General features: G+C 36.7%; 1 protein-coding gene across 1 annotated transcript; it reads left to right on the top strand.

The window, feature by feature from the left end:
* The first annotated feature begins 1514 nt into the window (after positions 1–1514).
* Positions 1515–10209, top strand: LOC132191802 (microtubule-associated protein 70-2-like). Its single transcript, XM_059606904.1, has 11 exons — positions 1515–1862; positions 3836–3921; positions 6126–6191; positions 6296–6466; positions 6613–6783; positions 6902–7057; positions 7156–7302; positions 7838–7909; positions 7999–8535; positions 8623–8810; positions 9622–10209. Exons 1-11 carry the CDS (start codon positions 1619–1621, stop codon positions 9638–9640), a joined length of 1857 nt encoding a protein of 618 aa, XP_059462887.1. The 5' UTR covers positions 1515–1618; the 3' UTR covers positions 9641–10209.
* The last annotated feature ends 2436 nt before the right edge of the window (positions 10210–12645 follow it).

The following is a 12645-nucleotide window of genomic DNA, read 5'->3' on the forward strand; positions in this document are numbered from 1 at the left end:
TTAATACTTAAAATGGATTTATTCGTACACAAAAGGCCTCCTCTATTGCTTAGTTAAAAAGAGAAGAATAAAAGATAAAGAAAGAAAATGTGAAGAAGTAGAAACCTTGGGATCAACGTTTCAACCCAGGTTGTTGTTTCTTTCCGTGCTTAACTTCAAAGCATTTCTTGGGATACCCTCCCTTTCTGCTCCATGGTCCCCCTCTTTAATTCCCCATTTCTTCTCTCTTTTTTTATATTTTATTTTATTTTATTATTTTATTTTTTACTTTTTATAACAATATATATTTCGATCCGCCTTTTTTAAAAGTGCGATTTGAAAACATAAAAGATTTACTTTTTTTTTTTTTTTTTTAAATTTTAGACAAAGAATATGATTTTAAAAATGAAAAATGCAATTCTAGATGGTATATTTTCTGAGTGATTCTAAAAGTTACTCTTGTGTCACTTAAAAAATAAGGTGACTTTTAAAATTACCGTTTAATTAAAATTCAATGATGATCAATCACAAACTCAATAATGATTTTAAGAGCCACATCATTCTTAGAGGGATATAAGAGTGACACAAAAGAAACTTGTAGCATTACTCGTGTTTTCAAGATAGGCAAAATTGTCAAATAAAATAACAATTTTGTCCTTATTAAAAACAATAACTGGATCGCGAAGATCCTATTCTCCAAAATTGATGGAGCTTTTAAAATTAAAAAAAAAAATCAATATTAATCTATCATAAATTTAAGGGTTGAATATTAAAAACCCCCTTAGGGTGTGGACACTTTATTTTTTTTCCCTTAGGTTTTGATAAAGACTAAATTGGTCATTCCATCCATTGACCGTTAGTTGACTTAACAGAAATCTACGTCACTAACACATGGACCAATTAAAATTAGACACCTAACATAAGTGGCCACATCATCAGTGATGACGTGGCCACCTAATTAATTTTTTTTTAAATAAAAAATAAAATAAAAATTTGCGAATGACCCTTGGCCATTTGGGGGTTGTCAGTACCATTGGGGGTAATTTCGGCCTTTTTTTTTTTGTTGAAAAAAAATATATTTTTGAATTTTTTTTTAAAAAAAATTAAAAAATTTAATTAGGCAGTGATGACGTGACCACTTATGCTAGGTGTCCAATTTTAATTGATTCACGTGTCAGTGACGTGAACTTCCGTTAAGTCAACTAACGGTCAATGAATGGAAGAACTAATTTGGTCTTTATTAAAACCACAGGTATGTCCTGTGATATAAATCAAAACTTAAGCAGAAAAAAATAAAGTGTTTGAACCCTAGGGAGATTTTTAGTATTTAACCTTAAATTTAATAATAATTTTAAAAGCATATGATAAAATGCGGGCGTAGATGATAAATGTAGAAAGAGGAAACAGAGGAACATAATTTCGTCCTTCACTCTCTCTAATACTAAATAATCAAACTCTCTCACTACTCACTAGCATTTAAACCCGCCTAAACCCCTCTCTTAATCCAACCATATATAAACCCCCCAACTCTGTCTCTTCCCAACTTAACGCTCTCTCTCTCTCTCTCTGTGTTTCTCTTTGTTCTAGATATTTAGGGCTCACGCAACTGTTGTATGAGCAGGGGAGCACCAGATCTCTGATGTCGACAACCCACATTGGCAGCAACGGCGAAACGGAGCCCGCCAGGCTGGCGACGCCTACTGCTTTGACCTCCTCAGCTTCCTTCAGGGCTCGAACCAAGAAACCCAACGCCGCCGGTGCCGGCGCCGGCGCCGGTGGTGTTATCTCGCGAGCCGGCTCCGACGTCGATGACATCATCACGCTCTTGCACGGCTCCGATCCCGTCCGCGTCGAGCTCAACCGCCTCGAGAACGAAGTCCGAGGTTCCCACTCTCTCTCTCTCTCTTCCTCTCTGTGTTTGTTCGGGTCGCAATTTTCTCAGTTCGTTTCCGGGAAAATTTTTTCCCGGAAATTTTTTTGAATGCTCTTTAGGCAGCTAGCTGAGCAGAAATGCTGTAGTGTCGTCGAGCTAAGTTAAAGATGGAAATGTGTGATGGCACTAAATGGAGTCTTAAATAGTAAATTTTCCTCCATTTTTAAAAAAATAAAAAATAAAAAAATTTAAACAAATGGAGGGTTCGGATTTTTCGTTTTGGTTTCAGAAAGGTTTTCCGGAAAATTTTTCTCGAGAAAAAAACAAAGAGATCGAGTCTAAATGGACTTCGTTTTTTATTTCCTGAAGTAAATCATCTCCATCGAAAATAAAGAAACGGACGGGGAAGTTTCTTCTTTTCTTCTTTTCTTAATAAATATATTGTCCGAATTTAGAGAAAAAATTTCGAATTTTACATATCTATTTTTGTAACAATTGTTCAAACTAGATTTTTAAAAAAAGTTCCTTGTTATTTTTCGTGATGGTTGGGGGTGGCCTGAAGAAGTTATCAGGAATTAAGCTGCGCCGAAGTATCAGCCGTCTCGGTTTTCTCTCTCTCTCTCTCTCTCACACACACACGCATACACACACATTGGTAGGACTCGATCCTGAGTTAGCTGACACCCAGTTTTGTGTTAACATGATAACAATTAAGATCCACATGATTTTTTTATTTTATTTTATATTTCCCACAGACATGAAATTGTGGCATAAAGTGAGAATATCGTTAACAAAATAGTATTGCAACGTCATGATTCATTTTCCTCAAACTTCATAGCAATAATGTTCTCCAAGATTTTTTTAAACAACAAATAATTGCATTTGAAAGGGATGGACCATCAAAGACTATATATGTTTGTCAATAAATGGTATATAATGATGCTGGGAAAAATACCCTTTAAATGAAAAAGGGTGCATTTTTTACTTATCAACTAGGTGTAACCACCACTTCTGAACCAACGAATCAATAGTGGAAATTTGTAGTTAGTGACGAAACAAAAGAAACATAATTCCTTTCGATCAATACAGAAGCATACTAATTGATCAAAATTGAACCTTACTGGTTGGAAATTACTCTTTATTAAAGAGTAATTGGAAATTACTCTTACTCAATTTGACCATCCTTTCTACTTATTAAAGAGGATCTATGTCAAGGTTTGAGAATGCATTAGCCACATTTGTGTGATACTCCAAAAGTATTAGTCATAATCAAAGCTCTTGTAACCATTTATACAGCCCGACCTAAGGGCGTGGCAGCTACACTTGGTAATGCTCCAAAGGAATTAATCATAATTAGGGCCCATCTTAATCGCATTTTTGGTAGTCAAATTAGGCATTTACTAAGTCAATCTGGTCTCTATAAAATGATTGCAAGGACCTTTAGTTGTGGCTAGTCTTTTTTTTTTTTTTTGAGTACCACTCAGATATGGCTAGTATGTCTCTATGTCATGATAGTTCATTCGTTTTTGGGCCAAGTTTGGATGTCCATGTTAACTAAGAGAAGGGATTGGTTGTGTAAAATTCTGCAAAGGTGTTTTTAGGCCAAATTTCTATGTTAACTAAGAGCAGGGCTCTTCTAGGCATTGATTTTAACTTTTTCATGTCTCTATATGTTACATATGATCATTTGGGCAAACCATAAGCTCTCTGCTGCATGGACAATCATGCTAATGTTCAAATGTGAATTTCTGTGTTCACAGCACTACTTAAGTAGAGTTCTATCGTCAATCCGGCATCATTTGAACAAGCTACAGTTGATTTAAAAACCATGGAGCACCTCTTTCCAATTCTATTCTATTATTTTCTTTCAGTTTTTGTTTTGAGGTTGTGAATGAGAGAGAATGCTACTAACATTCATGCATTAGTTCTTTATAATATCAAATGTAAAATTGGATAAATTGTGGGTTTTGACTACATTTGCAGATAAAGATCGGGAATTAGGAGATGCACATGCAGAAATCAAGTCCTTGAAAAATTCAGAGCGTCTCAAAGAGAAGGCAGTTGAAGAGGTGCTATTATGTTAATATGAGCTTTAAAGTTTAATAAATTTCCTATAGCATCTGCAGATGGTGTTTTTTTCACCTCATTGTCAACTTCCAATACTGATAAATATAAAGATGAATCATAATCTTTTCATTGTGGTGAACTTTCTTTGTTGATGAAACTTACACGACGGTGCTCAGAAAAAAAGAAAGAAGTTACATTTTAGAAATAAGTAGATGCTATTACCCTTAATTTTTAACCTCATATATGCTCAGTGGGGCTGCTATATTTTGGACGAAGTGAGCAGAGGAAATGAAACTTGTTGTCTAATCTTTACGCTTGTATGCAGGGTTACATACTAGAATAGATTAACAAGATGACTTTTGTCAATTTGTGAGACTTGATGTCTTCCAATTCTTTTTCTTGTTGCTTCATCAGATTAACAACATCTAATGCTGATGGTGTGCATGCCATAAGATGTTCAAATTCAAGAAAGTCTAGGCCATTCCTTTTTTTTTTTTTTTTTGCTGCGTGGTAAAAACACACAACGCTATGAAAGGTGGAACCCATGCATACACTCTAAAAGAACAGCCTTACTTTCAGAGGTAGGGTGAAGCTTTAAGTAGGTTAAGCACACATGAATCCAATCAATGTGGGACAATGCTAGCTCCTTGGGTACAAAAGTGTCTCCAAGTAACGACAAAGTCGTTTCTAGGGTTGAGTTTCAAATGGGTGTTGCTGGTGATGTGGCTATTTCTTTCTTGATTAGTAATGAAAAACTTTATTGAAAGTATAAGGCACTCCTGTACACCGGTTGTATACATAGGGAGCTCCCACAAGCCTGAAACCCAAAAAAATAGCAAAAACACCCGCACCCAACCCACCCAAAAAGCTCACAAGACAACAAATCACAAAGCCCTCAAACGCTAACAAGCGTGAGCCTTGCCTTTCCCATGCCTAGATGATGCTCCCTTCGCATCATAGGTAATGGAGCATTTGAAATTCATAAGCTCCCTTCTACCCTTGACCTTTTGAGGGGTATCCTTTATAACGTCTTTGATCCCCTCATTCCCAAACAAAGCCCAATCTAAACGAGTGGCAGGGGGGAAATCACCCAAAAGGTACGGAAACTGTCCATCCTCCTCATCCCAAAAATCTACATCCTCCGTTTCACTAACCACCAACTCCGAAAACGAGCCAACTCTGAAAATGGACCAACGCCATACTTCTTGGAATGAGAATGAGACGGATTGATAACACCGGGAGCTATCGGAGGATGACAACACTCGACATCGAAAAAAACTCGGGTTGAGAAATCCCTTATGGAGAAAACTCACATCAACATTCGACGTCGGGACTTTGGCAATTGTCGGCGCGGACTGGGTAAATCCTGACACTAAGTTCAAAGTACTGACCAGCGGAGCGCTGATTGCCAGCACCACGGTGATAAAAGGCAGCACTGGAGTTGTAACGAACTTCAACACTACCTCAGCAATTAGACTATCTTCCATCTTCAAGAACCGACTATCCTTGGTTTTACGGTTATAGCACTTCACTGGCTTAGTCACCATCGGAATCAGGGGATCCAAACCAACCTGCCCAAGGCCTACTGGCAAGGCCTCCACATACCCACCAGCTTGATCTGAACACTCACGGCATTGCCTTGCCAAAACAACCGAAAAAAAAAAAAAAAATTAAAAAAAAAAAATTGAGGTTGTTTCTAAGGCATTGAAATGGGTGATTGTTTTGAGGGGTGGGAAGGAGGCTTTTGTCTTTGGTTTAAACCCTCAGGCCATCGTTCTTTTTCTTGCATTGAGCAGGGAGAAGGCTTGTTGCATGGATTAGGGGCAGGAGTTGGAGGGGTTGGCCCAGCTAGAGGTATGTGGTGCAAGGGATGGCCTGCCTGGGGCGTAGCTCATGCTAACCCAAACCAACCTCTTCTTAGCTGGTGTGGAATCAGCGAGGTTGATAATTTGGCCTTTGTTGTATTTCCTCTATGGTTGAGCACCAAGTAGATACACTCTGGAAAGGAGATGCCTTTTTGTCTAGAATTGAGGGTTTTGGAGGGATATGGTCTAGAGTGTGAGAATGATGTTCTGGATTTGGATAACTCCTTGGGGCTAGCTAATTTTCTGTGAGCTGTTTAATGTTTTCCCTCATATTGACAGATATTTAAGTCCATTTATATACAGAGGTTTCTCATTATTATCTTTGTTTTTAACAATTTCAGCTGACAGATGAGCTAAATAAAGTGGATGAAAAGCTTAAAGCAACTGAAGCTCTTCTGGAGAGCAAGGTACTGTTTATGTCTCCCGTTGTTTAATTGAAGTTACTATTTTATGAAACCAAAATAGGAAGTCATTTTTGTCTTTGCAACAATGTGTATACCATTACTAGCAGAACCTTGAAATCAAGAAGACAAATGATGAGAAAAGAGCTGCTTTGGCTGCACAATTTGCTGCTGAAGCCACACTTCGAAGAGTCCATGCTGCACAGAAAGACGACGAAATGCCTCCCATTGAGGCCATTATTGCTCCGCTGGAGGCAGAGCTTAAACTGGCCAGGCTGGAGGTATAATTTATATTTAACTTCTTTCCGTTCTTTCTTGTCATACTGTTCTACTTAAAACTGTCAATTGTCATTCATTCGAATGATGCACACCTCAAGCAGTAATGAGGTAATTTTTTTCTACCTCTGCATGATGTTTTGGTCTTTAGGTAGCAAAGTTGCAGGATGACAATAGAGCACTTGATCGGCTTACTAAATCCAAAGAGGCTGCTCTTCTTGAGGCTGAGAGAACTGTTGAGATTGCTTTGGCTAAAGCATCCTTGGTTGATGATCTGCAAAACAAAAACCAGGAGCTAATGAAGCAGATTGAAATATGCCAGGTTTCTCTCTCATCTAAAATTGCCTCTTTCAGAATGTCCATGTAAATGAAGGCGTGCACTTGAGGTGCCAATGAGTGGTGTATACAGTTTGATTTGATATTTCTTGTTCGCATATCAGGAGGAGAACAAAATCATGGACAAAATGCATAGGCAGAAGGTTGCAGAGGTTGAAAAGCTAACCCAAACTGTTCATGAGCTTGAAGAGGCTGTTTTGGCTGGTGGGGCCGCTGCTAATGCTGTGCGTGATTATCAACGAAAAGTGCAAGAGATGAATGTAACGACTCTTAATCTTGGAATTTTGAGTTCTTCCAAAAGACAGCTGTTAGTTGGTTTGGGTACTCCAAATTGCTTTTAACCTTCAAACTTGTATAGGAAGAGAGAAAAACTTTAGAACGGGAGGTAGCTCGAGCGAAGGTTAATGCGAATCGTGTCGCCACTGTAGTTGCAAATGAGTGGAAAGATGGCAATGACAAAGTGATGCCCGTTAAGCAATGGCTTGAAGAAAGAAGATTTTTTCAGGCATGTTATTAGTTCAATGCCACCTTATCATGTACTTCAAAGTTCATTCCTTCAAATACCTGAATTATGAGGGAGTATCATTATTGCAAGTCACTGTCCAATGGATTTTTCTGCTATGCATATTCTTGAAACACTTAATTCTGCTATTAGTTTGTACTTCCTGTATTGCTTGCTTGACTGAATAATCCTGAGAAAGGAATTACCTTAATATGTGCTTAGGCGTATCATCTTATAACCAATAGGTAACCTGGGATTCTTTTATGACACTTGGAAGAAAGAGATATACGACAATCTAGTCTTGTCTGTTATATGTTATTTTAGTTTATACTGCTGAGTACAAATAGAAACCAGGATGTTAAAACAGTTCTCCATCAAGAAAAGACACTGGGTGATATATAGCTAGATTGCTTGTATGAAATATAAAATAGTGTTTCATGATACATGATGCTACAGAAAACTGAATATTATTGTTTTGGACTGGAATGAAACTATAAGGTCTTATGAAGAGTAAATATAGTTTTACGTATCTCTGTAGGGAGATATGCAACAGCTTCGGGATAAACTGGCAGTGGCTGAGCGCACTGCCAAGGCAGAAGCGCAACTTAAAGTGAGTAAACTAACCTGTTAACATTAATCCCTCGTTTTGTGCTTAACAAGCATTCTTAATTGGTGATTTATTTATTACTTGATTCTCAGGAGAAATACCAATTGCGGTTCAAGGTTTTGGAGGAAAAGCTTAAAGCATCTAATGGTAACTCCCGCATTGCCTCAGAAGGAAGAAGCATAAGCAATGGACCATCAAGGCGTCAGTCTATTGGTGGGGCAGAGAATTTCTCTAGGTTACCCTCCAATGGGTATTTATCAAAGAGAACTTCAAATTTGCAATATGGGTCTCTCAGATCCAACAGTGCTAATGCATTGTTAAAGCACGGTAAGATCTCATCTAGATCATTTGATGGTGGTAGTAGATCCTTGGACAGAGGTAAGCTGATACCAGATGCAAGTGGGGAAAATGGTTTGCCCACTAATACTCGTGATCAGACCCTAATCAGTGAAACAAATGGTACACATGAGGAGAGTGCAATTGGGATGCCAATTGAGAAAACCAAAACAGAACATGAAGATTATGTTTCTGGAATGCTGTATGATATGTTACAGAAAGAGGTCATATATCTGAGAAAATCTTGCCATGAAAAAGATCAGACACTCAAGGACAAGGATGATGCAATTGAGGTTAGACACTATGAATTTGTTTGATTTTGCAGCCTCCCCCAATCCCCTTTCGGTTCTTAATGTTATTTCTAATGTGAAATTAAGCAGATGTTAGCAAAGAAGGTTGATACATTGAACAAAGCAATGGAAGTTGAGGCCAAAAAGATGCGAAGAGAAGTAGCTGCCATGGAAAAGGAAGTTGCTGCTATGCATGTCAGCAAGGAGCATGATCGGAGGACAAGGCGCATAAGTGCTCCAAGGGGAGCTATAAATAGTTCTCATTTAACTTCTGCAAGGTAAATTTCTTTACATGTGTAAAAATTAAATCTGAAGTGGTCCTCTCCATGTATGTATATAACAGACACATGCACATGCACATGCAAAGAGATATTGATAGTAATCAGTGTTAAAATGGTTGGCATAGAGTGAAAGCAGCAGGCTGCTTTTTGCAGGACCATGTGGAGCTTATAAAGCATCTTTGATGCTTTTGATTTAGGTTGGGTTTTCTTAAAACGTATATCAGAATATTTTTTGACACCAGGTCAATATTTTTTGATTTCTTTTAACTAGTGGTACAAGAAATTTCTGGTTGCCACAATATTTATCTTGGCTTTGCATGATATTTGAAATGTCAAGTGAGATTCAAACATATTATCATGATTTTCTCCCATGGTTGAATTTGCTATTCGTTTTTAAAAGACTAAATTCATACGAAGTGAACATCCAAAGTGATGGTTTTGTAGAAAAATTGTCACAAATGAAAGCAACTTTTATAATGATTCTTTAATCCGGGGAGGATCTGGACATGTGTCTTTTGAACGTTTAAACTTTTTAATTTGATTCATGTTTGTCAATGTTATATTAGCTCTATGTGTAGAGCTATATCTTCTTTCCTACTTTTAGGATGTTGGCTTGTTCTTATTACATTGCATCTCTGCTGCACGTCAATGTCTGTGCTTCGAAGGTTTATGGTTGATAACTTTGGCAAAACATTTTCTCAGAGATTATCACAAATTTGCTCAACATGCAAGCTTTTCCAGTATAGAGAACTTCCAGTAGAAAATTAAGATCATTTCTTTAACAAGCAAAATTTGCTTCATATTTCAGGAATGTACGAAACTCTTAGGCAACTGAAATCGCTTCGAGTCTGTGATATACTTGATCAGACAAGGCATCCTTTAATTCTTCAGGTCTGGAGTCCATATAAATGTATGGTTATGTCTTGATTTTTTGCCCTTCTCTCTCTCCATGTATTTAAACTGGTTCATCCAGGTTGTCAAATCAAATTGTAAAGAACTGACTCGAGGTTTTTCAGGAGTTCTTCCTGTCCTGTATATTTGTTGTACTAATGTTATTACCAAGAAATATCAAGGGTGCCATGGAATTTCTTAAAAGAGGTATGTCAGATAAACTACTTACAACACCCCCCCCAAAGTGTGAAGAAAGTTTGAAATGATTATAGAAGTCACTGTTTACAACAACTGTATATTGTTTTTGTTTTGGTAACTTATAAGATCTTTTCAAGTTTTCGGGCTTTTACTTTTGAGAACATTTGACAATCGGTTGATTGGTAGTTCGGAAAAGGGAAATAAATTGTATTGTCCTTTGATTTTGCTTGCCTAATTATTAAGAAGGATTGATTGCCTCCTGTGCAAGAAACTACTTGCAATCTATTGTATTGGAAAATTCTATGTTCTTGGTTGTTGATAACATGGTTCATTAAAGCACAATGTTCTTGATTTATTGCTTTGTTAGTCTTAGAGCCGGTTCGTGATTGGGTTGTGAAATAGAACTTTTCAAGTTTTTCTTGAAGTGTGTTTTGGTCATTTTTAGAATAAAAAAGTTATAAAAAACTTATATATATATATATATATATATATTGCAACTCATCAAGACTATGATGGACTTAAGGGAGCACCCATTTTTTTTTTTCTTTTTCAACTATATTTTAGAAATCGATGGATATTCGAGGTTCAATGCTCATTGGATAAAAAAACAAAAACCTCAACATTTTCTTTAATCTCAATTTGCTGAAATTGTTGCTCTCACTTTCATTGGTTTATTTTTTGGGGTAGACCCTAAAAAACCTGAACCTTGCTTTGTGCATGATGATGCGTGGTTGTTTTGGGTTCCTAGTGTTGGAAAGGAAATTCATCCAAATTTAGTTTATGAAATTAATATAAGGTGCTCTCTTTTCTATGATTCTTCTCTTCCTCACAATCCTATTGTCAGGATAAGGATCCTTTACCATTTCAAAGAAATTTTAAATTGTCAAATTACATCATGTATAAATTCTCAAATTATATGTAGGCCTTTTTAGGCATCAAACGTCTTTAGGAATGTCACCTAAAAGGTGTGGGTCGTGTACAAAATTTTCAGCCGTAATACTTTTGACATGCTATTATTATAAAGTTTTCTTCCAAATTAGGTGAGTAAAAGTTAATCTAATTCAATCTATGAAATTAATAATATATGCATGGTGATTTTCAAGTACTATTTTAAAGAAGGGGAAAATACATTTTACTTCTTGAACTATCTACCAATTTGTACTTTTACCTCCAATGTTTAAAACGTGATACTTGACCCCTCAAACTTTCAAATTGTTGTAATTTGACCATTCTTTTTTTTTTTTTTCTCAAAATGCCTCCATCACATATTTTAGTTTTTTTTTTTAAAAAAAATCCAAAAAAAAAGAAGAGAGAAAGAAAAAGAGGTAGTGGCCGAACCCATTGGCTTGGGGGCTGGCTTGGGGTGGTTCCAGGCCTGCCGGTCTAAGGGTGGGAATCCACCAAAGGGGTGGTTCGGCCACCCCCAGACCCCGCTGAGGGGGGGGGGGCCGAACCACCCACAAGGCCAAAGGGGGTGCTTTCCGTATTAGGATTTTTTTATTCCTAGTTGCATTAGGACTAAACCCTACGATTTTACTAGGGTTTTTAGGTTTTCTAGAGTATTCTTAAGCCTATAAATAGACCTCTAAGTCTCACAATACAATGGACCATGTGGAAATACAACTTTGGAGAGAAGAATTTGGAGGCTACTTCAAAGAGTGGTTTTCGGTTTTTTTTTTTTTTCCCTTTATTTTAATTATGTGTAACTAATACTCTAATAGGGCTAGATTGAAGCCCTAATTATATTTATTTAATATTTCAATATTGGGGTCTTTGTGATAATCATATTGTAATACTTAACTTGATTAATTCCTGTTTTATTAAATTCTTCGTATGTGTGCGATTGGCCATTATATGCATGTAGTATGTATTCGTTAATTAAATTAATTTGGATGATCGAGTCCTGGGTTTAATAGAGTAACAAAATAATCTCACCCCAAGTTCTTGGGTTAATCAACATAGGGAACTGGGAGTAGACACCCATACCCTAGGCCTCATGTGTTTATTGATTTTCACAGATTTATGCTTTCTTAAAAAACAACTTAGTAGATACCCATGCTAAATCTTTTAAGAAATAAAAGAATTAGAGTAAACACTCATGCCTAATTCGTTGCTTAGGGAGATCAATAGCTTAAGGAGCAGACACCCATACCCTTAGGTTGGCAAACATTAAGTATTCATAATATGATTTGATCATTGGCATATTGTTATATTATTTAAACATGATTAGTGGTGGATATCAAAGCCCTACATTTGTCTTTATCTTTATTTATTTTCATAATATCAATTTCGTGGCAAAGTTGATATTTTAATTAATTCTAAGCGAAATCAACAATCCTCGTGGGATCGATCTCGTGCTTGCTCCACTATACTATCGTTTGATCTTGTACACTTGCGAGTAAAATATACCAATTATTATTTATTAATTTTGGTAGTATTTGGCACAACATGGAGCAACTCTACAAATCTCTTATCTCCACTCGGTTCCCCATGAATTCTTGATGGCCCAAAAATTTCTCTCTTTGCCGTCCCCCTTTTGAACCGTTCTGAAACCAACAATGACAACCATATGATTAATCCTTTCAAGTTTAATTTTACCATTGTCCACTTGTTCTAATTCTTTTGGAGTCGGCCGTTCTCATGTTTCCTATCACATGACAACAACTGAAAAAAAAAATTAATAAGAAAATAGCACAACAATAATAATTGTAATTTCATTACATGCATGCACTAGTTTTTACTA

This window comes from Corylus avellana, chromosome ca9 (genome assembly GCF_901000735.1).
Source record: "Corylus avellana chromosome ca9, CavTom2PMs-1.0".
NCBI lineage: Eukaryota > Viridiplantae > Streptophyta > Magnoliopsida > Fagales > Betulaceae > Corylus > Corylus avellana.

Bases quoted from the DNA above. Each gene is read 5' to 3' on its own strand.
- LOC132191802 (XM_059606904.1), top strand. From the start codon at position 1,619: ATGTCGACAACCCACATTGGCAGCAACGGCGAAACGGAGCCCGCCAGG. The intron at 1,863-3,835 runs GTTCCCACTCTC...CTACATTTGCAG, and splicing joins CCTCGAGAACGAAGTCCGAG to ATAAAGATCGGGAATTAGGA. The intron at 7,303-7,837 runs GCATGTTATTAG...GTATCTCTGTAG, and splicing joins AAGAAAGAAGATTTTTTCAG to GGAGATATGCAACAGCTTCG.